This window comes from Lissotriton helveticus, chromosome 4_1, assembly GCF_964261635.1.
Source record: "Lissotriton helveticus chromosome 4_1, aLisHel1.1, whole genome shotgun sequence".
NCBI lineage: Eukaryota > Metazoa > Chordata > Amphibia > Caudata > Salamandridae > Lissotriton > Lissotriton helveticus.
This window is the reverse complement of record NC_136063.1, coordinates 776,197,464-776,222,435: the sequence shown is the minus strand read 5'-3', so window position 1 is coordinate 776,222,435 and position 24,972 is coordinate 776,197,464. Positions and strand designations below refer to the sequence as shown.

General features: G+C 40.0%; 1 protein-coding gene across 1 annotated transcript in view; it reads left to right on the top strand.

The window, feature by feature from the left end:
- The window catches only part of LOC144828060 (histamine H4 receptor-like), a 317,412-nt gene extending 296,048 nt beyond the window's left edge, over positions 1–21,364 (top strand). The window contains exons 3-4 of the mRNA XM_078686196.1: positions 15,738–16,314; positions 21,090–21,364. Of these exons, the coding sequence (XP_078542322.1) occupies positions 15,738–16,314; positions 21,090–21,364 (852 nt within the window). The remainder of the gene's footprint in view (positions 1–15,737; positions 16,315–21,089) is intronic.
- Positions 21,365–24,972: the final 3,608 nt, after the last annotated feature.

Below are 24,972 nucleotides of genomic sequence, written 5' to 3'. Positions count from 1 at the left end.
GTGAGGAAACAAGGAGGGATTTTCATCATTTGGGAAAAAAATAGTTCTAAACCAATGAAAAGTGTTATTTTTAGGTCACATGACCTAGCCTTACATCATTAGGAATCAAAAAGTGAAATGAACCAATGAAAAGTTTTGATAACAAGTTACATGACCTGTTACGCTTACGTTACGTGCTGCGCGCCGCGCCCCAGATCGCTTCCGGGGCGCTGCGCTTCGCCCCTCGGTTCGCGCTCCGGAGCACTTCCGGGTGCGCTAACGCGGCGCGTCATAAGACGCATTACGCGAGAACGCCATACGTCGCGATTACGTGACGCGTCACGATGTTGTTTTCTAACCCGGCAGTTGCGCAAACAGAACGTTTACCGGTTTGCGGACCGGGTCGCGGCACCAAATTGAGCTAACGGGAAGCTACCCGGTTCGCGGACCGGGAGCGAAACAAAAAAAAAAAATAAAAAAAAAATACATTAAAAAATTGTATTAAAAACATATAAAATATATTTTTCGAATTAAAGAAGAATACATTTTAAAGCTTTTGATATTTGCTATTAAAAACCCATTGAAATTCACTGAAAAAACCATAGGTTATAGACCATATATAGTTGGGAATTAGCATTTACAAAACCTTGAAAATTCACTGAAAAAACCATAGGTTATAGACCATATATAGTTAGGAATTAGCATTTCCAAATGCTTATTTTACTCACACAAAACCATTGAAATTCGCATATATAGTTAGTTGTACTAACTATATATCGCGCACCCGCAATCCACTGCTGATCATGTCACATATTACATCATTCATGACATGGTCAGTGACATCACTGATGACATCACTGATGACATCTCAAATGACATCACTGATGACATCACTGATGACATCTAAAATGACATCACTGATGACATCACTGATGACATTACTGAGCACATCACTGATGACATCATTCATTTGATAATACGATGAACCTCTTCAGACTCTAATATAACCTTAGATACACTCAGTGTAAACAGAAACTCACAGACTGTCACTCATCCATGGATTTACTCACACACCTAGTCAGTCATGCAAAGAATCAATCACAACTCCATTTCCTCAACTATACAGTTATACACACCTTACTTATTCAAACATATACTAACACATATTTACTCTCTTATACAATCCCTGATACAAGTTCACAATGATCCATACAGCCACTCACACATTCACTTACTCTTATGCACAGTTATTTATATATGTCAACTCTCACATGTACTGTGTTTTACATATGTACTTACTTTGACATGTAGCACTGAGATATCCATTCACTCACCAATACACTCATGCACACAGTCAACCGCCCATACAGCTGTTTCCACATGCACTTTTGAACCCATACATCTAGTGAATCAACTGCTCACACATCTATGCACAGAGTCATACACCTCCCATCCACCCACACACACACTCAGTCTCCCATACAAATACTTGGGCAACCAATCAATAACCCATATAGTTACTCATATAGCTACTGATCAACACATGCAGCAGTTTACAGAACAACAGACATAATGATGCACAAATTAAGACAGTTTAGTCACTAACCCATGCACTCAGTGAGACATATTTAATCACTCACTCATACAGTCAGTCATGCACCTACTAAATCCTTCATCCAGACACTTATACATCCACTCATTCTTCAATATGTAAGACATATTTTAACTTTACAGAAACATACAGTCACTGGATGTTGTCATCAGTGATGTCATCAGTGATGTCATTTGAGATGTCATCAGTGATGTCATCAGTGATGTCACTGACCATGTCATGAATGATGTAATTTGTGACATGATCAGCAGTGGATTGCGGGTGCGCGATATATAGTTAGTACAACTAACTATATATGCGAATTTCAATGGTTTTGTGTGAGTAAAATAAGGTTTTGTAAATGCTAATTCCTAACTATATATGGTCTATAACCTATGGTTTTTTCAGTGAATTTTCAAGGTTTTGTAAATGCTAATTCCTAACTATATATGGTCTATAACCTATGGTTTTTTCAGTGAATATATATATATATATATATATATATATATATATATATATATATATATATAGTCTTTACAATTATTAACACCATGTCCGCCGACACGCTGAGAAGCCATGAAGAAGCAGCTATCAATATGTTTGCAGATTCCCCGGCTGGGGAAAGTGTATCTAACATGGAATCTGTTAATCAGCAAGAACCACAGCCTAAGCTAAAGGAGTTGGTCAAGGCGTTGGAAAAAGCCAGCAAGTCCGAGCAGGCTAAATGGTGTGAGCATCGCTCCCTTACAAGATATTTGGAGGTTGGAAGAATTCCGCGGGGTCTGAGGATAATGTTGGCACCATCGTACGAGAACCCAGACCCCGGGATGTTGGTTGAATGGGCGGAAACTAATCTTGAGTCCTTTAGGCTTCTTGTAGAAATATTAGTAAAGTGATAGTTACCTTACAAAAGGAAATCGATGCCCTAAATGGAAAAATAGAAAAGCTTCCTAGTGCTCCCCTCACTGCCAAATATCGGGAGGAAATGGCAGTGCGTTTACAGCGAGAGAAGGAAATTATTAAAAACGCAAAACTTTTCAATTCCAGCGTGATCGTCTGGATTATGAGCATGGACACATTTTTACTTTCACCAAAAAGTACGTTTAAAGGCAAATAAAAAAGTTCCAGCGATGGCAATGGGTCATGCGAATAGTGAGGTTCTTGAAACTTCTTCACTGTCGGAAGCAAGTTTGAATGTCGACAGTGAATCTGATAATGATCAGGTGAGATCTCAGCGCTTGGGGTTTCGCAAGTTTACCCTGGCCCAGGAACTCGATGTAGTGCGCCAGGACCGAAAACAAAGCCTGCGTTCGAGTGCACGAAGTGTAAATGTAAACAGAACGCAAGCAGGAAACGCAGCGCAAGGAGGCGCTGCAATAGACAGTGGAAACAGCGGTACCAAGGCTCCCACCAGGAAAAAGAAACAAACGAAGCGCAAGTAAATGCATTGCAAATCAAAGCCAAAACTGTGATTAATTTAACTGATATGAAGCTGAGCGACAAGGAATCTAACATCTTTGCTCTAGGGCTATCATACAGTGCAAAAACTAAATTTGACTTTGCCAGTACTAAAATCGATTTTTACAAGTATACTAGGAAGCTCAAACTTCGTAAATATCATTCAACCAACAAATTATCTAAAGTAATTCCGCCTCCTGTATGTGATCCTAATTCACCTCCATTGACAGCGGGTGATTCTGCTCTATCGCAGGTTGTATTGCAAATGCAGAACGAGAGTGCAGGACCAATTGTATGCTCTGACACAGGGCTCAGTGTTGTTACAGCTTCTGCAACATTCAAACCGAAATCCACATTTTGCCCCCTTATGTTGAAGGACAACATTGACTTGTTCCATGAAAAGGTTTCTCTTGAGCTCAAAGATCTATACGTAAAGCAAAACAAAATCAATAAAAGACTCCACTATCGTGACTCTGCGTACCATCAGTTAATCAAAAAATTGCAGGGCAATAACAACATCATTATCCGCCAGTTGGATAAAGGCGGAAATGTGGTGCTTTGGCCTTGACATCTCTATATGGAAGAGTCTCTTGGCCAGCTCAATGATAGAGACTGCTACAAGAGGACAACAATGAGTGAGGTGAAACAGGCTTGAAGTTTGGTGTATAGTAAACTTATGGCATGGAGAAGTTTGGGATAAATAACTATGGAAGAATTCAAATTTCTCAAAAAAGACAATCCAGTGATGCCGGTAGCCTACTTCATTCCCAAAATCCCAAAAAATAATACCAAGCCTCCTGGGCGCACAATTATATCGGCCTGTAACAACATTTTGGAAATTGTAAGCAAATATGTGGATATCTTTCTCCAGGATTTTGTCAGAAGATTGCCATAATTTGTCCTTGATACAGGTGATTTATTGAATAAATGAACAGATATACAATGGCAATCTGGTTATCTGTTAATTTCTCTGGATGTTTCCTCCCTCTATACTTCGATTCATCATAGGGATGGACTGAAAGCAGTGCAACACTATTTGAATTCTAGACCTACATGTCTTTGTGAGCACAGTAAAATGGTACTGTCAATGATTGATCTCTGTTTGCACAATAATTTCTTTCTTTTTGCTAATCAGGTATTTCATCATGTACGTGGTGTGGCTATGGGGGCCTGTTTTTCTCCCAGTTATGCCTGTCTTCACATGGGAATCTGGGAGGAACAGGTCATCATGCCATGCTACCCAGTAACAATGTCCACCGAGGTCGTGAAGTGTATGCGATATATCGACGACCTCCTGATTATTTGGAATGGTTCGGAAAGTTAAGCTGTTAGTTTTGTTAGCAATCTGAATAACAACACATTGAATCTGGGTTTCACTAGCCGAATTAGTGCGAAGTCTATTTGCTTTTTGAATGTGGAAATTTTTATTCAATGTAACAAACTGGAAACCAGACTTTTTAGGAAGCCAACAGCCGGCAATGCCGTGCTTCATGCATCTAGCCATCACCCTGCTCACCTAATACGGAGCATCCCTTATGGGGAGATGCTTTGTATTATAAGGATCTGCAGCACAGATCTTGACTGTAGATTAGCACAAAATGATTGCAGGGCAAGATTTCTGAGGAGAGGGTACCAACCAGAAATTTTGGATAAGGCCATGTGTAGAGCTAACGCTTTGGGTAGGCAACAGCTCCCAACGGGTACTAAACATCAGCTTATCAATATAGAAAATGAGACCAGGTTGAACCTCACGTATAGCTCTCAACATCAAGCTATCCGTAAAATTGTAAAAAAGAACTGGGCGCTGATTGCTAGCGATCCTATATTGGGCAAACAGCTTATACAATCTCCCAGTATTACCTACAGAAAGGCTAAATCAATGAGCAATTGTCTGGTATCCAGTAGTCCAGAAGTCAGGTCATCAGGCTCTTGGCTCACTAGCAGTAAAGGGTTATTTAAGTGCTCGGTATGTAAGGCCTGTAAAAACGGAGTAAGCAAAACTGAGTATCTTACACCTTTTAGTGAGAGACCTGTCCGCATCCAATCAAAGTTGACTTGCAAGACTGAGTACGCGGTGTATGTGCTGGAGTGTCCGTGCGGCCTGTGCTATGTGGGAAGCACGAAGCTGCAAGTACATAAAAGGATACTCCAGCACCTATGAGCCATTACCAACGGCGACACTGCGTACCCAGTAGCCAGGCACTTTGAGGAAACCCATAATAAAAACCCAGCTGATCTGAAATACTTTGTAATCAACACAGTTCCTCCACTTAGGAGAGGTGGTGACCGGGAGGCACTACTACGCAAACTTGAAACAAGACGCATAATATTACTCGATTGCAAAGTGAGGACTGTTTTACTTATCTGTTATATTCTATGTACAATGTTCTGACATGATTTTATATACTCATGTATGCTATGCAAGCATACTTAGACATTTGATTACAGCTGTCATTGTGATTATGATGTCATTGCATCTGGAATGTTATGATTTAAATGCTCGGAGTGAACTGATCCAGAGGTGGATGTTACCAGGAGATGACGAGCTGTGTTGATCTTTCTACTAAATAAATTGGATTCAAATATCACCTGTTTCCTGACTTTACTACATTATCTTTAGGTATTCATGTAATATTGTATGTATACATCTTTTGCTATCTGCTCTTCTGACCAAATTTTGTTTTTTTAACATATTCATGTAGTATTCTCTTGTACTTCAATATATGTTTTAATACTTGGTTTGCCCAGCATGTCATGATAGTATATAATTGCGGAATTTTGCACATAAAATGCATATATATATACTATGTGTGAGTTTGATACTTGCCCGCTTGGGCTGAATTTCGGGTGTCTTCAAAACATTGATCTGATGGAGTGGAAATGTTATGTCAGGCTCGAAGGGAGAATGGATGTCGTTAGATTGACTCCTATTGGTTCCTATTCGATCCGATTAACTTTCATAGGGAGCAATTATGAACTAAACATTGATGAATCTTTCAATAGCATTGAGTTGGATATTTATATGAATTTTAAAGTTTATATATTTATTTATGGTCTTTTATATTTTTTCATTATGCTGCTAAAATATTCAAATTAATTGTGTTTATAATATGCTCTGTTTAATATTGTATTTTACAATTATTTATTCTGTCTGTACATTGTGGATACCCATTTGCCTACAGTTAAAAAAGGCGATAGTATTTCTTTTATGTCTATGTCATTACATCATGCATGCTTTTACTTTAAAAATAGCACACCGCCATCTCAGTGTTGTCATGTGAACAAGGCCATTCGCGTGCTGAAACGCGTAATGGCGGTTTTGGTGTTGGGCACATAATAAAAGAAATTTGCACCAGTTGCGGGTTCGCCTCGTCTTGTTCTACGTACCTTGAAGACACTTATGCCTCATATATATATATATATTCACTGAAAAAACCATAGGTTATAGACCATATATAGTTAGGAATTAGCATTTACAAAACCTTGAAAATTCACTGAAAAAACCATAGGTTATAGACCATATATAGTTAGGAATTAGCATTTAAAAAACCTTATTTTACTCACACAAAACCATTGAAATTCCATATATAGTTAGTTGCACTAACTATATATTGCGCACCCGCAATCCACTGCTGATGATGTCACATATTACATCATTCATGACATGGTCAGTGACATCACTGATGACAACATCCAGTGACTATGTTTCTGTAAAGTTAAAATATGTCTTACATATTGAAGAATGAGTGGATGTATAAGTGTCTGGACGAAGGATTTAGTAGGTGCATGACTGAATGTATGAGTGAGTGATTAAATGTGTCTCACTGAGTGCATGGGTTAGTGACTAAACTGTCTTAATTTGTGCATCATTATGTCTGTTGTTCTGTAAACTGCTGCATGTGTTGATCAGTAGCTATATGAGTAACTATATGGGTTATTGATTGATTGCCCAAGTATTTGCATGGGAGACTGAGTGTGTGTGTGGCTGGATGGGAGGTGTGTGACTCTGTACAGATCAATGTGTACTTGTATCAATGATTGTATAAGAGAGTAAGTATGTGTTAGTATATGGTTGAAAACGTAAGGTGCTCTATGTTTAACTGTATAGAGTAGAAAATGGAAGTGTGATTGATTCTTTACAGGACTGACTAGGTGTGTGAGTAACTCCATGGATGAGTGGCAGAGTGTGAGTGTCTGTATAGGTGTATGAGTGCATATGATTGTGTTGTAAACATGAGTGATTGTATGTATGAATGATTGTATGGGTGAATGAGTGAATGTGTGTGTAGACGTAGGAATCAGTGAGTACGTATGTAGTAACTAGTATTGGTGTGTCAATGGTTTCAAAAATTATACTCTGTTTTTAACACTGGGTGAAACAGAGGTTATATTAAAATGTGAGGAGATGCATTGTATTGTCACATGAATGATATCATCAGTGATGTGGTCATTGATGTCAAATGAGATGTCATCAGTGATGTCATTTGAGATGTCATCAGTGATGTCATCAGTGATGTCACTGACCATGTCATGAATGATGTAATATGTGACATCATCAGCAGTGGATTGCGGGTGCGCAATATATAGTTAGTGCAACTAACTATATATGGAATTTCAATGGTTTTGTGTGAGTAAAATAAGGTTTTTTAAATGCTAATTCCTAACTATATATGGTCTATAACCTATGGTTTTTTCAGTGAATTTTCAAGGTTTTGTAAATGCTAATTCCTAACTATATATGGTCTATAACCTATGGTTTTTTCAGTGAATTTCAATGGTTTTTTAATAGCAAATATCATAAGCTGTCGAATGTCAAGTACGTGGTAAGAATTTTTTTTTTCGTGTTTATGCACACTGATCTGCTTTGATTGCTGCCCCCCACCCCTCATTTCTATTAGGAGTACTCTCTCTTTGCAGATAGTGAAGGGTAGTTAACGCAGCCCTTTCCCCCTTTGTAATCCGTCGTGCCTGCTTCTCTCTCCATTTGATTGATTGTTCTCTTTGGTTCATTCTCTATTTACAAACAAGCACAGAGTCGCAATACTCTGTTTAGTCTTTGCAGATAGCGAAAAATCGTGTAAAAAAACAAAAGGAATCGAGCAAAATCAGTAGGCCACTAATGGGATCTCTTTTTGACCTCGCTAAAATAGAAACATTAGGAACAACCTGTTGAAAATAGCAATGCGTATGTACATAAGCGGCGTTCATTTGTGTTCACAGTACCCCTTGTTGATTGTTTCAATCGAGCATTGAATTGTTCGATGTTAATTCTCTTAAGGATCTTCTCTACCTGCAAACGAGGAAGAATAGGAATATTCTCTCTCCCTTTGCAGATAGTGAAGGGTAGGTAACGCAAGCCTTTAACACGTCGTACCTATTTCATTCCTCATTGATTGATTGATTGTCCGAACATTGACTGTTTGGGAATTAGTTCTTTTTGGAGGTATTCCCTGTTTGCAAATAAACGTAGGAAAATCTTTGCAAGTAGTGAAAGGGTACGTAATGCGGACCTTTCTCCCCCGTTGTAATCTGTCATGCCTATCTACTCCCCACTGATTGATGCACCTGTTTCACCCGGACCATTTACTAGACATACGTCATCTGGCCCGACCAGAGAGCACCCCTAGTGAAAAGGACATATGCAATAATAACGAAGTGATCACTGTATCCTGTTAACAGAAACTTTAGCATGAAACAACCTGGAAAGAAAAGAATAGGAAAACGAAAATCAGTAGGCCACTGATGAACATGAACTTTTATTAAACAACGAACAAAGAAACGATAACATAACGTAATGATAAAACCTATTAATGTCCTAGAAACAAGAAAACGTTAAAATATGCCAGTGGTGAGAGACCAGAAAAACAGTAAGAGAAACCAAATCACCCCTCGCTGTCCCACCGCCTGCCACGCCAAAAAAATCGATAGACTAGGGAAAATGCAAGTCAGTAGAACATCCGCCCCCACTCTGGAAACTTCCAAGGTGGGGCAGGGTTCCGGCTACGCCCAGCCGGGAGCAGCCCATATAAGGCAGGTCCTGCTGCCACGCCTCGGCCAGGAGATCCTAACGTAGGGTGTAGCCGGAGGAGAGGCCGAGACCAACGGGACCCGGCCAGGGGATTGCCTTTACAACGCTGAACAGTTGCAGGGGGGGGGAATGTCTCCTCGACCCTCCCCTCTCTCTCCCAGTCCGGCCGCGGTGGCCCTTGAGAGTTGCAGGTAGTCCCGCCACATGCTCTTCCGGTCCGGCCACCAACGGTCGGGGGGCCGAGGCCGACGGAATCCGGCTGCAGCCGATAAACCAAGAAACCCGTTCATGGGGCCAGAGCCAGGGGCGTCCGGCCGACATCCACCGGAAGCCCGGCCCGAAGACGGACGGGACACTTCTTTCTTTTATAATGGCTGCGACAACACTGGGGGGGGATGTCTTGCACATGCCTCCGACCCCCCCCTCGTCCTCATCGCCTGGTCCGGCCATAACAAATCTCAAGCGAGACGCCGTGGGGTGCACTGGGAGGGAGAGACGGTGCGAACAGGCCTCTCCCGCCTCCCCAGTGGAGGCTTCCCAGCTGCACCCTCAGCGGTCCAGGCGCCCGGAAAAGAGTTCTTCCACTGTGGCCATGCTGCAACGTCTCGCCCGGCAGGGTGGAGCCCGTCCGCTCATTTGACCCCGCGATCGCCAGTAGCTACCGAACTCTCAAAATGGCGGTCGACCTGGCAAGAGCGGGCCCAGCATAAAGAAATGGCCCGGTCACTGGTTGACTCCACCACCGTAGTCCTCCACGACCTTGAAGATTCTAGAGGAGCCGCGGGAGTCTCCCACCCCCGATGGGGAATGACTGCCATGATCACCCGTGGAGTGACGAAACTGTATCCGCGGGACGTCGGCGCCAGCCTCACTTTGAATTACTAGAATCCTGCAGACCTCACTTCCGGTGAAAGCACAGTGTGACCCGGTAGGAAAAATTGTTGCACCCCCTCCCCTTTTTGACTGATAGTTCAAACCACCGATCCTTTCCTTTGCCCTTTTAACGGAACTTTGGACTGCCTCCCCCTCTTTTACATTTTCTAGAGAAAACAAAACATTAACCACTACATTAGCATAGCAGTTGACACCAGAACTGTTTTCAAATTGAAAACCAACAACATCTTCAACAGAATCCTTTTTGTTTCTGCTGTGACCCTGCTCCAGCACAGGCATTGTCCCCAGCAGTAATTCTGCAATGCCGGTAAGAATAGCTGTGGTGCCTACTGGACTCACTCACCCCCGCGGCGCCCCACGCCGTTATTTGCTGGGCGGCAACTTGCTAGACATCACCTTCGTGACATCCAGATTTCAGCGCGTTCTGCTGCCTTGGAACTATTCGCACAACAGACCGCTACTGACAAGAATATTTCATTATTGGTGCTGTCAATTTCAATAAATCTATTGGATAATTCAAAAGAAATTGCCACGGTCTCTTCGTTGTTTAAATGTTTTTACTGTTTTTGTTTTGTTGTATATATTTATATGTTATTAAAGTTTTATATTCCTACTACTTTGTTGGAGTGCTATATATTTTTTATGTGACACATAATTGTAAAAACTTTGATGTACAAAGAGTCATTCCTGGAATCTTCCGCTTCAGGCTCGGTCCCCTCCCCAATCACAATACAGGATAGTTTTCAGATAGTAGGAACACGTGTGGTGTGACGGATCTCATCGGGTGTGGGCCTTGATCTACTATAACTCCTTTGAAGAGGGGTGATTCTTTACAGCTGGGGCCATAAACTACATCTGCAGGGCTAGCTGATAGCCTGGACAATCGGACACAGAGGAAGAGGAGTGTCACAGGGTGCGGTAGTGAATAGGGCGAAAGGGAGGTGTCGGGCGGGCACAGTGTGATTCTCAGGGAAGAGCAGCGCAGATGGGGGGAGGTTTATTGCCCATGCATAAGACAGAGAGCGGGGGTGACCAGTGCCTGGGGAAGATGCTTGCGAGGGTGAGGAGCCATGCTACGAATCGACAGCGTGCAGAGAGTGGGTCTGGTCAAGACATCTAAAATGGCTGCCGTGCACGACAAAAGTGTGGCATTTCAAAAAAGGCAAGATGGCGCAGACAATGTTTTTCAACACTTCCTCATTTCCTTCGAATCGAACGTTAACAGACGTTGGGGCATATTACCAAAGTTAAGCGATATTTATCGCTAACGATGCTTACCAACCAATTTTTTACCACTAAGCATCGTCAGAAATTATCGAAGATAAACCTTACTATTATCAAGGTTTATCGCAAATGCGATAATAAACGGCCGCAATGCATGAATATCGCTAAAAACTCAGCGATATTCATGCATTACCGAGCTAATACTCTTAGCCATGTTATCCACCTCCCATTGGATAACATGGCTAAGAACTGCTCAGGGCAGGTGTTACTTTTTGGAGATATTCGCGCTTAGCGCGAATATCTCCAAAAGTTGGTAATAGGAGATAGATATCTTGCATGTTGTAATGCAAGTTATTGTGGTATATGGAACTCATACCATAATCTCTCAGGAAAGCAGAAACTGATCCTTTTGGGACCGCCTAAAAAGGCCTAGGGGGTGAGGAGTACTCTACTTTGCCCCCTTTTCACGTTCCGAACTATTTTATTTTACTCTCTTCTGTAATTACACAAAATACCAGCGATAAGATGCATCGGAGACACACAGTGAGAGAAAGGAGGCCGGAGATGAAGAAGACATGTCAAATACACATTGGAGATAATATAGTGGCAGAAGGGAAGTAAATATGAGTAAACTTACCATGTAACATAAAAATGTTGCACTCTATACTATAAGTCTCATTTTATACTACAATCACTTCGCTACAACCTCATAAATTAAAAATAAAAATAAATAATGTCTCAAACAATTTTTGATTTCTAAATATAAATTTATTCTTCAGAATTTTCTAAATTTGAAACAACTAGTAACATGTCCTCATCAGTAATTTCCTCTTCAATCATCTCATCTGGAATCTCCTCATTAAAAGTCTGCAATGATGATTCTTGTAACTCTATGGTCTCCAAACACTCGATAAATTCGCCATCAAGAGATTGATCAAAAAAATCATTCAAGTCATCTCCTCCTTCTGACAATATTTCATTATTGGTGCTGTCCATTTCAATCAATGTAGTGGAATCATTCAAGTCATCTCCTCGTGACAATATTTCATTATTGGTGCTCTCAATTTCAATCAATGTAGTGGAATCATTCAAGTCATCTCCTCCTTGTGACAATATTTCATTATTGGTCCTGTCCATTTCAATCAATCTAATGGAATCATACAAGCCATCTCCTCCTTGTGACAATATTTCATTATTGGTGCTCTCAATTTCAATCAATGTAGTGGAATCATTCAAGTCATCTCCTTGTGACAATATTTCATTCTTGGTGCTGTCCATTTCAATCAATCTAATGGAATCATACAAGTCATGTCCTCCTTGTGACAATATTTCATTATTGGTGCTCTCAATTTCAATCAATGTAGTGGACAATTCAAAAGAAATTGCCACGGTCTCTTCATTGTGAGCCATTTTATTTTGAAATTGCTTGCTGTAAATTGCAGAAAAAAATAATCACTTTCATTTATCGTTTTTAGTAATACATAATATAAAACTAACTTCATCAAGTATTTAGTATAACAGAAGGACTGCAAATAAATAACAGAAAACATTTTTCAAATTATCTTCAAGTGTACAACATAGTTCCCCTTACAAATTAACAACTCACCTTTTTAAAAGTAGCAGAAGTGTTAGTACTGTGTAAATCAAACACCAGAAATTCACCACCAAAAATTCCTCACAAATGTACCTCAGACAGTAGTATCACAAAATGGCTGTGGTTTCCTCTCATTTGACATATATACATAACCAATTAACTTTCATCACACACAAATACAAAACCAAAGTAACATTTTAATTGGTTCTAAATTTCAACACTTTCAAATGTGTTTTCCCCATGCAATTTTCCATAGGACATTTACATACGTCTACAGCCTGAATGGCTGAACGGAATTACACCAAACTTGGCAAAATGGTACATCAAACCTAAGAGGTCAGGAAGGATCTACTATGCCCCCTTATGGTCATTTCCCCCTTCGCTTTGGCCTCCTCTTGTCTCTCAATCCTACCGAGAGACAAGATGGCGGCCGCTACGGACTGTTTGGAATGTTGACAGACGCCGGAGAACCAATCAGCTTCGCAAAGCTCCGTAACGCGAAAAGTACGCGAAGCGGAGCGCTGTTACAGATATATATCTTTTTTTGAACGTTAATTTCTCAAAATCCACTGGAGCACATATATTGAGACCTAGCAAAGGCACATCGGGCTACCAGTCCCTAATATTTTACCAAGTTTCGTGCAAATCCATTCAGCCGTTCGATTATTATTATTATTATTTTTTTTTGCCCCGCGGGGCCCTTTTAAAACCTCCACATCAAACCTAGGGGGTCAGCGAGGATCTACTATTCCCCCTTATGGTCATTTGCCCCTTCGCTTTCGCCTCCTCTTGTCTCTCGATCCTACCGAGAGACAAGATGGCGGCCGCTACGGACTGTTTGGAATGTTGACAGACGCCGGAGAACCAATCAGCTTCGCTTCACAAAGCTCCGTTGCGCGAAAAGTACGCGTCCTGGGACGCTGCCCGGTCCGCTGTTACAGATATATATCTTTTTTTAAACGTTAATTTCTCAAAATCCACTGGAGCACATATATTGAGACCTACAAAAGGCACATCGGGCTACCAGTCCCTACAATTTTGCCAAGTTTCGTGCAAATCCATTCAGCCGTTCGGGCTAAAAGTGAGGCCAACCGCCCTATGGAAAACTCAATGTTAAAAACACGTTTTGGGACCCCCCTTTTTTCTCGGCCCCCCCTTGACGAACCCCCCCCAAATTTTCAAGGGCTGCTCAGAAACAAAATGTGCCATTTTCCTGAAAATTTCAGCCAATTCCGTCCACAAACGCCAAAGTTATTAGACATAGAATTTTCAAAAAACCCATAGAGAAAAAATCCTAACTATATATACCTACTGGCGACCGCCAGTAGGTAATATATATATATATATATATATATATATATAATTTTTTCATTCTTATTTATTGAATAAGAAAAACAAAAACATAACAGCGTCTAATAAAGTGACACAGTGCATTCGTACGTTTACCACCATCTATTTGTTGCTACCTTCCAACATTACCATTATGTTACATATTGTCAATTTTACATTGTGACCATTAATTTTCACGGAATTATTCATTCCTGTATAGGGGAATCAGTAAATGGTACAAACAAAATTCTTCTCATTTTTTTCCATTCCCCCAAATCTTCGGCCATTTTTTGGGGCATCCTCTCCCTTCAAAGATCAGCCTTTCCTTCTGTATACACTAGTCATATTGGCCTCCCAGTCCCAGAGCCTTGGTGCCGTGCCTCCTTTCCAAGCTCTGGCTTTATTACGTTTCGCTACTACATTTCCAAGGGAGACCCAGATCCTTTCTTTAGCCTTCAAGTCAGTTGCATCCCATATATTGAGAAGTCAGAGTCGGGGGTGACTTCCATACTTTTCCTGCAAACTTCCCAAATTATTGAGGTTATTTTCTTCCAATACTACTGTATAATTGCAAATGACCCGATTCTGTGTATTGAGCCATTTGCGAGCGAAAAAAAATGCTTTTCCTGAAGTACAAAGCCCAAATTGCAATTTGGCAACTGGTTACCGAACAATAATATTGGTTTTGAGATTCAATATTTGGAAGGGGCGTGTTTAGGATGTCCCTTCCAAATACTGATTCGCAGTGTCATATGCTAATGTTTTGATATCTGAAATGTGGTGGCAAACATTCGCAATTTATTGCCAACTCAAAGTTCATGATCACCCATTTCCAAATGGGAAGGGGTTCAAAAGGGACCCCTTGTTCCTTTGATAATGGTTGAATAAATATTTCTAAGAGTAGGTAGTGGTCCCACGTGGACTGGTATATTTAAAAGCAATCACAAACAGGGTAGTCTGCTAACCCCAGCAGGCCACCATTCCTGTGATGGCAGCAGTTCCTAGTGGGTCACAAATTGTAACTTACCTTATTACTATACTCAAAGTAGGTCTCTTTGCGACCCACCCGGACTCACTAACGAAACTCGAAAGAGTTTCCTAGATTAGGAATAGCAATTACCTATTTGCTACTTGCAGGAAATCGCTATTCCTAATCTTCGCTCATCTGTCCCTAGGTGCCTTACAGTCAGAAAATAGGAAACAGACACCATGTTGGAATCAAAGACAAGTGAATTTATAAAACCTCAGATAACTAACATAAAGTGATCTTTTTTGATTTTATGTCTAGGACTCCCACATCGGCAAAAAGTTTAGCCAAAGCCAAAAGGTTTAGTATTGACATCAATACGGCGAGCCATATAGGCTTTGCGGCTGGTTGCTTGTAAGGGGCACACCTCTCCAAAAAGTTCTTTTGGTTATGGCCTGTGTCAACTTTTATTATGATACAGTTGTATTATATAACAGGATTCTTTTTATCCCCTCTTACAAAACCTGTTATCAGTGTGTAAACCTGAACGATTGTTTTCTGTTTGCTGAATAGTCTTGCTTTTGTTGTGCCAATTGTTTGTGATTTATGCCAGAGTACTAGCAATGTGCTTGCATTTGACGTGTTCATTTAAATGTTTGTCTTCTATATATAGGTGTCCTACAGAGCCCTCCAAGGAAAAGATAATGTTGCCAAGAGAGCATTGCTCCAAATATGCATAGGATGGATTGTGGCATTTCTTCTATCTGCTCCAGCAATTTTCTTCTGGGACGTTATTGGAGGATACAGTGATGTACCAGAGGGAATCTGCGTTTATGAATACAGAAGTGCTTGGCCTTTCTTAATCAGCTCTTCAGTACTGGATTTTTGGGTGCCGTTCCTTAGTGTTGTATATTTTAATTTAAGCATATATTGGAACATCAGAAAACGCAGTGTAAAACGAAGGAATTCCTTAAAAATGGATGTAGGCAATAAAATAGCTGTTGTTTCCTCCACAGAAGAAAGTGACTATTCGTATCAGGATCATACATTGTCAAGGATGGCCAGCCTTTCAAAAGTTCCCAAAAAAACGTTTCACATCAGAAAAATTCAACTTTGGAACAACACAGTTACCAAAGAAAAAATTGCTTCAGTAATGACTCCAGTCATCAGTGACAATGCGGCAGACATATCACAGCAAATGAAACTGAAAAAAGATAAGCAGGTGGCAAAGTCTCTCGCAGTCATTGTGGGTGTGTATTTTATGTGTTGGCTTCCATTCATTCTGACATTTCTCATTCAAGCAATCTGTCCAGTACCTTGCATTCCAGTGGTTGTGATTGACATAACATGGTGTCTCCCATGGGTGAATTCCTCGATTAATCCTATTTTGTACCCTCTTTGTCACAAGAAGTTCAGGAATGTTTTTAAGAAACTTCTATGTCATGTAGTCTGAGTCAAAATATCAACAGAATCATCTAGTGCTAAAGTTAGCTGCATTTTTCTTTACCAGCAATGTATTTATTTTTGTACTGATTATTTAACAAGTTTTGGAGTTTGCTGCATTTTGACTATTGCATTCTTATGCTGTCTGTAGATTTTAAGAGACTGTGGGCCCGATTCACAAAGGTAAAATGAGATGATAGTCTAACTTAACGACTTTCGGCATTCACAAAGGGCATTTACGAGTACTAAAGTTAGAGTTCTGTCTCAGTTTCAGCCTCTGTTAAACTTAATACCAAAACTTACGTTTAACTGAGACCAAAGTCTAATTTTACTACTCGTAAATGCTATTTGTGAATACCAAAAGTCGTAAAATTAGACTATTGTCTCAGTTTACCTTTGTGAATCAGGCCCTTTATATGGCGATGAGCGAGCAGTAAATGTTTGAGGCTGGTTGGTGATGAGTGGCCACGGCTCTGAGACTCTTCGATTATGACTCCCAATCTTAATGGTTCAATTGTAGGTCAAACGTCTTGCCTGTGGTTGAATAGTAAGGAATGGTCCCTCCAAGGGTCCATACATATACTCTGCTCCATACTTTGAAACTTTTGAGAATTATCTCACTTTTCTCTAGGTAATCAGCTGTCATCTGGAGAATGTAGTGCCTTCACATGATCCTTCCCTTAAGTTTGGTCTGAAATTATCAATATTATCAAGATCCAAGTTGCAAAGAGCAACAAAAAAAGGAGCTGTGGCTGTAAACTAGGTGCAATAGCAATAAAACAATGAAGTGATGAGGTACTGTGAATTCAGCTGTGTACACACACATTATAAAAAATGGGGTAACCCAAAACGGTTCTTTATTGGACCTGGGTAGTCAATATTGGCATAGAAACAATGGCCCAACCCGAAATCGATTATTGGCTCAATGAATCAGTACTCACAGTTGATCATTTTTGTGACTGAATAGGTGTTTCAAGTTAATCACCACTTGTAGATTTTATCAAACAACTTAGAAATGCATCCACCTTGGAAAATTAATTTATTCAAAAAATGAATTTATTCAAAAATGAGGAGTTTTAATGAATTACTCCAACACAGCGAGGAAATTTCATATATACATTAATAAAAATTTTTGAACAACGAACGGTAACAAAGAGAGCAGCGTGCTTCTATAAAGGTGCCGGAAAAATAGAGAGAAATAGTGATTTTGATAGAAAGGGTGTAAGCCTCAACAGAATAGTGACATAGGGTTGTTTATAAAATTGAAAAAAACAGTGCTGTACAAAGGACAGCAGAGATATGTACAAAGGCCACTAATTGCTTATTTCTCTTTTAACATTTATACATTCTTTTACTGGCATGTATAATGTTTGAAAACGGTAGTGGTCCTATTTTAGGGGAGTATCGCGTCGACGTTTCGACCCGTCTGGTGGTACTAGGGTAGCTGGGGACCTCGACCTGCGGGTCTTCCTCAGGACGTATGTGGCACGCTGCTCTCTTTGTTACCGTTCGTTGTTCAAAAATTTTTATTAATGTATATATGAAATTTCCTCGCTGTGTTGGAGTAATTCATTAAAACTCCTCATTTTTGAATAAATTCATTTTCCAAAAACTGAGCAAAAAACTCATAAGTAAATCATTCACAGGAATTGTCTCTGAAACCTGGAAGAACCTTTGGATACAAAATTGGACTTTTGTAGTAATACTCAATCTCCCACATAAATATTTTTGTCTTTCACATTACATTTCTTATCATAGTACATCTTCCTTTAAGCCTGAGATACTTAACAGTTTTTCTAATTTTACATAAGTCTTTAACCACATTTTCCTCTGAATTCATCCATAGATGAAATGTTTTAGAAAATCCATGATGTTTGCGTAGCAACTCAAAAGGCGATGCTCCAATAGTAAAGTGAGGGATATTACATTAACTGCTAATTTTACATCTCAAATTCTCAGTTACATCTAAACTGGATGACATAGCAGTTTGGACACATTCTTTAATCAGCCTGGTAGCCCTTTCTACCAAAACAATTGAACGTGGAGAATATAGAGCCACTAAGAATGGTTTGATGCAATTTTGTTTTAGAAATGTACACAATTTTGTTGAAAGTGTGTTCTGTTATCCTACACTAAAACCTTTGGAGCACCCTCCAAAGAAAAAGCATCCTTTAAAAAATTAAATTCAATTTTTGACTCTGTAGTAATTGACTTATAATTAATCTATTTGGAAAAATAATCAATTATGACTATGAAATACCTCTGGTCAAAAGGTAAACAATGAAAAGGCCCAAATAAATAAATTGCCACTTTGTCCCGAGGTTGCTCTTGCATCTCCACAATGATCAACAGGGTTTTACTCAGATGACAAGTCTAATCTGCTAAAAAAGGCACTCTTGACAACCTCATAAGTAGTTATCCACCATAATGTTCACACCAGGCCACCAATAGTGGTTACGCAAAATCTTCCATGCATAAGTGCTGCCAAGATGACCTTCATGGGATTTGTAATAAGTCTTCTTCTTAAAGTTTCAGGTGGAACAAATAAACAACCTCCCAACACAATCCCTGACTCCATGCTTAACTCAGGCAACACATGGTAAAGATGTTTGATGTAACCCAAAACACCTCTTGACACTTTAACACCTCCAATATTGTTGTGTCTGATAACTTCCTGATACTGCACATCTGTGATACCTTCATTGCCCCACTCCTCAGCCAAAATTGCAGAATTACAACTCTCCACCACATCAATTGCTGCAACCACACACTCATCCAATAGTAAAGAATCTTAAAGCCAAATTCCTAGTGATTAACCTGACCAGTCTGGAAGATGATTTACCAACACCTTTGTCACCTATGAGATACACCAATGGCTTTTGGATCAGTAAACATCCTAAACCTCTGTCCCCACAAATATGTATTGAATTCGCTTAAAGCCCATACACAAGCAAAAGTCTCCCCCTCTATAGTACTGTACTTCAACTCAGCATCATTCAGGGTACGGAACACAAAAGTAACTGTCCTTTCTTTTCCATCAATTCTCTGACATAAAACTGCACCAATGCCAGTAGCACTGGCATCCACTGTAATTTCTCAAACTCTAACATGTACAAATCGTTTTAAAGCATCACACTGTAAAATTAAATGTATCACCTCCTCAAACACCTTGGTTTGTATCTCAGTCCAGTAAAATGTCTCCTTTTTCCTCAACAACTGTTTTAACAGTTCTGACACCACACCAAAACCACAAATAAATCTTGCATAGCACTCACTTAAACCAATGAAGGAACTTAAGCTGTATTTATCTTTTTGGAATTGGGGCATCCTTAATTGCCATCAATAAATCTTCTTTGGGCTCAATGCCTCTCTTTAGGATGGAGTGACCTAAATATTTGATCTCCATCACTGCAAATCTACATTTATCTGTGCGCACAGACATTCCTCAATCCCAAAGAATACTCAAATCATTTTGAAGGATAGCATCATTCTGAGTTAAAGTGGAAGGAATATGGAGTATATCATTCTGATATGTCATCACATCAGTCACATCTCTAAACAAACCGCCATCCATAAGTCTCTGAAAAACACAGGCAGATGACACCAAGCCAAATGGTAATCTCAAATATTTGAATGTTCCAGAAAGAGTAATGAACGTGATTAATAACTGAGATTTTTCTGTTAGTCTAATTTGGTGATATGCAGCCTTCAAATCAATTGTGCTGAAAATGCATGCATCACCTATTTGTACCAACATCTCCTGAACCTTGGAAAGGGGATGCCACTCAACAATGAGGTTTCGGTTAAGTGAGCAGAGATCAGCACACAACCTAATCTCCTCATTGTTTTTATGAGTGATAACAGTACTTGAAACCTACTCTGAGAAGTCCTCTGTAGAAATAATGTATTCCCCACACATATTATCCAATAACCCCTTCAGATCACACTCAAAGGCACATTTCTGACCTTGTGCACAGTAGGTATAACCTTTCCCTTTAATCAAATGTCATGTGGGAATCCCTTGACAAAGCAAACTTCATCCTTAAACACAGCACTGTACTCTTTAAGTAACACATTACTACCCTCACCACACACAGAGTCAATTTTCATAACAGACAGTTTAGAGTTGCCCAAATTGGACTGTTGTAATTCCTCCTCCACCAACTTTGGATCCAATTGCACAGGAACACGAGCTTCCGGTTTTAAAATAATCCCTAGTCTGGCTTTATCCATCCACCCAAAGACATCTTTACCATTGACTGCCACATATACCTTAGTTAAAATCTTCTTTCCTTCAAATGACACCACATCCTCAAACCAACCCATTTTAATCTCAAACCCACCAAACTTTGGGATAAATGTCACACTCCTTTAACTCCACATCCCTCGGCCCATCTGCGAATGTAGACTGATCCAATATAGTAATAGGTGAGCCAGAATAGTCATAACTGCTAACTTTACCATATTGGATTTAGACCTAATCATAGAACTGAAACGGCAATACTACATATAGAATGCGATTCATTACTTGCCCTCGACCAGAACAAAACATGCCTATTAATCCTTCTTGACCCATCATCAGCATTCGACACAGTCAACCAAAAGCTGTTGCTAGATTGTCTGGAAACTAGGATGGGCTTTTCAAGGATAGTTCAAGAATGGTTTAAGGCCTTCTTGAGGAACAGAACACAGAGATTACTGGTGAATCATAACCTGTCAGCTTCTTCCCCCACACAGATTGGAGTTCCACAAGGCTCAACCATCTCTCCGTCACTAATCAACCTATACATGGAACCACTTACAGAGAAACTGCGCCTTGCCAAAATCTCTTTCCACATGTACGCTGATGACACTTAGATTTACATAAAGAATTCATTGCAGTGGGCGATCAAGTCAATGAATGAGGCATTGAAGGGAACATTGCTATGGTTAACCAGAAATCAGCTCAAACCAAACATGCAAAAAACAGAATTCCAGGCATATGCATCAAAGCAAATACCGGTCGCAAATGGGCAGATTCTCAGAATCTGCCCCTTTGTGACCGGTATTTTTGCATTTGGGATGCATCATCCCAAATGCAAAAATCGCAATGTAAGGAATCTCTAAATTGAGATTCCTTAAATTGCGATTGCATTTAAGGAAACCCAAATTGAGATTCCTTAAATGCAATGCATGAAAGTCAAAAAAATAGCGAATTCGCTAATAGGAGTAGCAAATTACCATGAAGCTAAAACTTTGACAAAAGCACTTTTGTGCATTTTTCAAAGTTTCATGTTGCGCACACACATGCCCTTAGGGCATGTGTGTGTGCAACATGTGAAGAGATCAATTTCAGGGGGGCAACAGGGTGTCATTTTAATACCCTTGCACCCTTGAAATTGCATGAGCAATTTGCGAGTACCTACTGGTACTCGCAAATTGCTCATGCAATCTCCAATTCATTCCTATGGGCCGGTAGGCCCATAGGAATGAATGGTACAGCATTCCTTAATTCCGACTAGCAATTTGCGAGTAGCAATTAAGGAATGTTTAGGAATCTCTATTTTAATAGCGATTACTACATGCATAGGCTTTTGCTATTCCTAAATAGCGATTCCTTAAAAATCGCTACTTAGGAATAGCAAAAGGCTACGTTGATGCATCTGTTCCTCCTTATATCCCCTACAAACAATTTGACCACTGTAAAAGAATGGACCAGCTCTATCACCGCACTTAACTGCAACCCGAGTATGGTGGATCCAAACAAATCACTAGGAATTACTATTGATAAGAGCCTGAACATGCAAGCCCACATCAACTCGTTAGCTAATAATGCCCATTTTCATTTGAATTACATTAAGAAATTGAAATCATTCATGGAAACAGCAGACCTTAAAATCGCAGTCGAGGCATTACTACTCTCGAGGATTGAATGGATGGACTACACTCTCTGGGCTTCCCAAGATTACAACTGCTCCTCTAAAAGCCTGCCTAAACGTGGCAACAAGGCTTATAACAGGGGCAAAAAAATTCTACCACATCTCTCCTCGCCAGAAGGCCCTGAACTGGCTACCATACAAAGCCGGAATTCAACTCAAAATAGCATACATCGCACACAAATTGTTACACCTCAATACACAAAGGCATCTAGCTCAGAAACTGGTGATTTCCGGGGATATCAGATCATCCAGGAGCGCCACAGTTCTACTACTGAAGCCACCGATGTTCCAGAAGAAAAATATATATGACCGAGCATTCTCTGGAGTGGCAGAGGGAAACTGAAAATCGCTACTTTCAAGCATCAGAAGATTACCAAATGCCGCAAGATTCAAGAAAGAAACCAAGATATTTCTAATGATAAAATTCCTCCTGTATCCTTTTCCGTTCAATCTTGCAGCCTCACCTATAAACTCGGTACCTAATCAACGCATGAACATCTCATACCAAGGTACCATCCCACCCAATATTTAATTATGTCAACAAACTAATTTGCAATATGGGATCTGCTAGCCTTGAATTCTATTAATATGCACGAGTCTTCGTCGCTGAATGAAGTTAATGTTATGGTTTCTGAATCGGTAAATGCTTTCATGCGAAATGTACAATAGAAACAGAGTACACATGTTTGTAATGTGATGCGCCCTGATACCCCACGGGGTCAAGTTCACGCTATAGAAAACAATATAAATAAATATATATTGCTGGGAAAAGGTCCCTGACCATGTTTCTACCGTCAGTAGTGCTCATGAGAATGACATTCTTGAAATGTGTAACACATCCACCCAAATTGTATTCCTCCTCCTCAATCTGTGCAGGAACAACACTCATACTTTTATTATGCTTTAAACTTCTAAGGATGCCTCCACTCTCCTTTGACCTGCAAAACATGGCAAAGTGTCCTACTTTGTCACATTATAAACATTTGCGTTTTACAGCTGGACAATTGGGAGCATTCACAAAATGTTAATGGTAGCCACAACTAAAACTGTGACCTGTTTTGGAATTATCTCGAACATCACTGTCACTGTTCTTCTCCTTTGTCACCTCAAGGCGCACACTTCCAACATGAACTTCTGTTAGTACCTGATGAAAGTATTCTTGACAACACCATTGATCTCTCAACACCTCTAGCTGTCTCAACTAGCTGCGTAAAAGAGGGATTGCTTGTGCACAAGATTCTTTCCTAAATCTTTTTACTAAACCAACCCAACACAAGTTGATCACGAAGATAAGTATCCATGCTGCCACCAAAGTAACAAGATGCAGCTAAAATCCTGAGATTCACTATGAACTCATCAATCGATTCATCACTAGCTGGCTTCCATGGAAAAAATGTGACCCCCTCAATAATTACTTTAGGTTGCTCTCCAAACTGTGCATCCACTCTAGCAACAGCCTCACAAAAAAGAACCTATAACTCGTCCTCAGGCTGCTCCCTTTCATGCAATTTACCAACAGATTTCTTGAGCAGCAGCCATTAAACAACTTAATTCAAGTCCCTTCTTTCTTTCCAGATGACATTTCTTGCCTCAATGGCTAACTGGTAGTTTCTAAACCACATACGTCACTTTACCCCAGGTTTGCCAGAAGACTGTAAAAATGGCTGAGGTTGGGCAATAAATTGTTGTGAGGCCATGGTACCTGATGAAATTGACAATACACTAGACGTATGGATGTTAGAATGCTTTGAATAGTCTGACACTTAAATGCCCTCATTCAACAATGCCAGTGCCCAAAATAACAACAAAAGTACCTGAATATATCACTGATTAACAACATATCAAAATTACAGTTAGTATGCTACATGCCAGTCACCTAGATATGATCTGCTCAAATGTACTTTAAAATAAGTGTTGATGTGCCAGTAACAGATTAACTCTGCCCCTAAATGAAAATGAACAGCCACTATGGGGGTACCTGACACCATAGTCACAGACTGCTCATTTAAACACTTAACTGCACTTTCAACAATAAATACTGGTGTGCCTGCCAAGGAAATTGCAGGCCGTAAAATAGCCACTTCGAGTGGATGGTACTTCTTAAATACATCATTACAGGGTGTACCTATCACCGAATAAGCACTACTCAAAGCCGGCAAGAAGAATTTTAAAGCCTAGCCCAGTCTTCAATATGGGGTCCCAAATGCTGTGTTTAACATTGTAATTATGGAGGGACATCCAAACATCCAAAAATGGCCACTCAACGTGAAGCATGTTTTTCAAGCGTGCCCATTAGCTGCTCCAGACTGTCCGTATGACGTGTGTACCTCCTGATCCAGCGCTCTGTTTGAAAAACTGTCTCATAAACGCTACCTATCCCCTCAATACTCACCATTAATCATGAAACACATATAAAGGCCCATAATATCAATGAGACAATTTTTGAGCAACTGAATCAGGTGGTGTGATTAATCAAAACTACTCACATCTTATTTACATTATTATGTACAACTGCAGTTTATCTATTTTCACCATGGGTTTAAACTT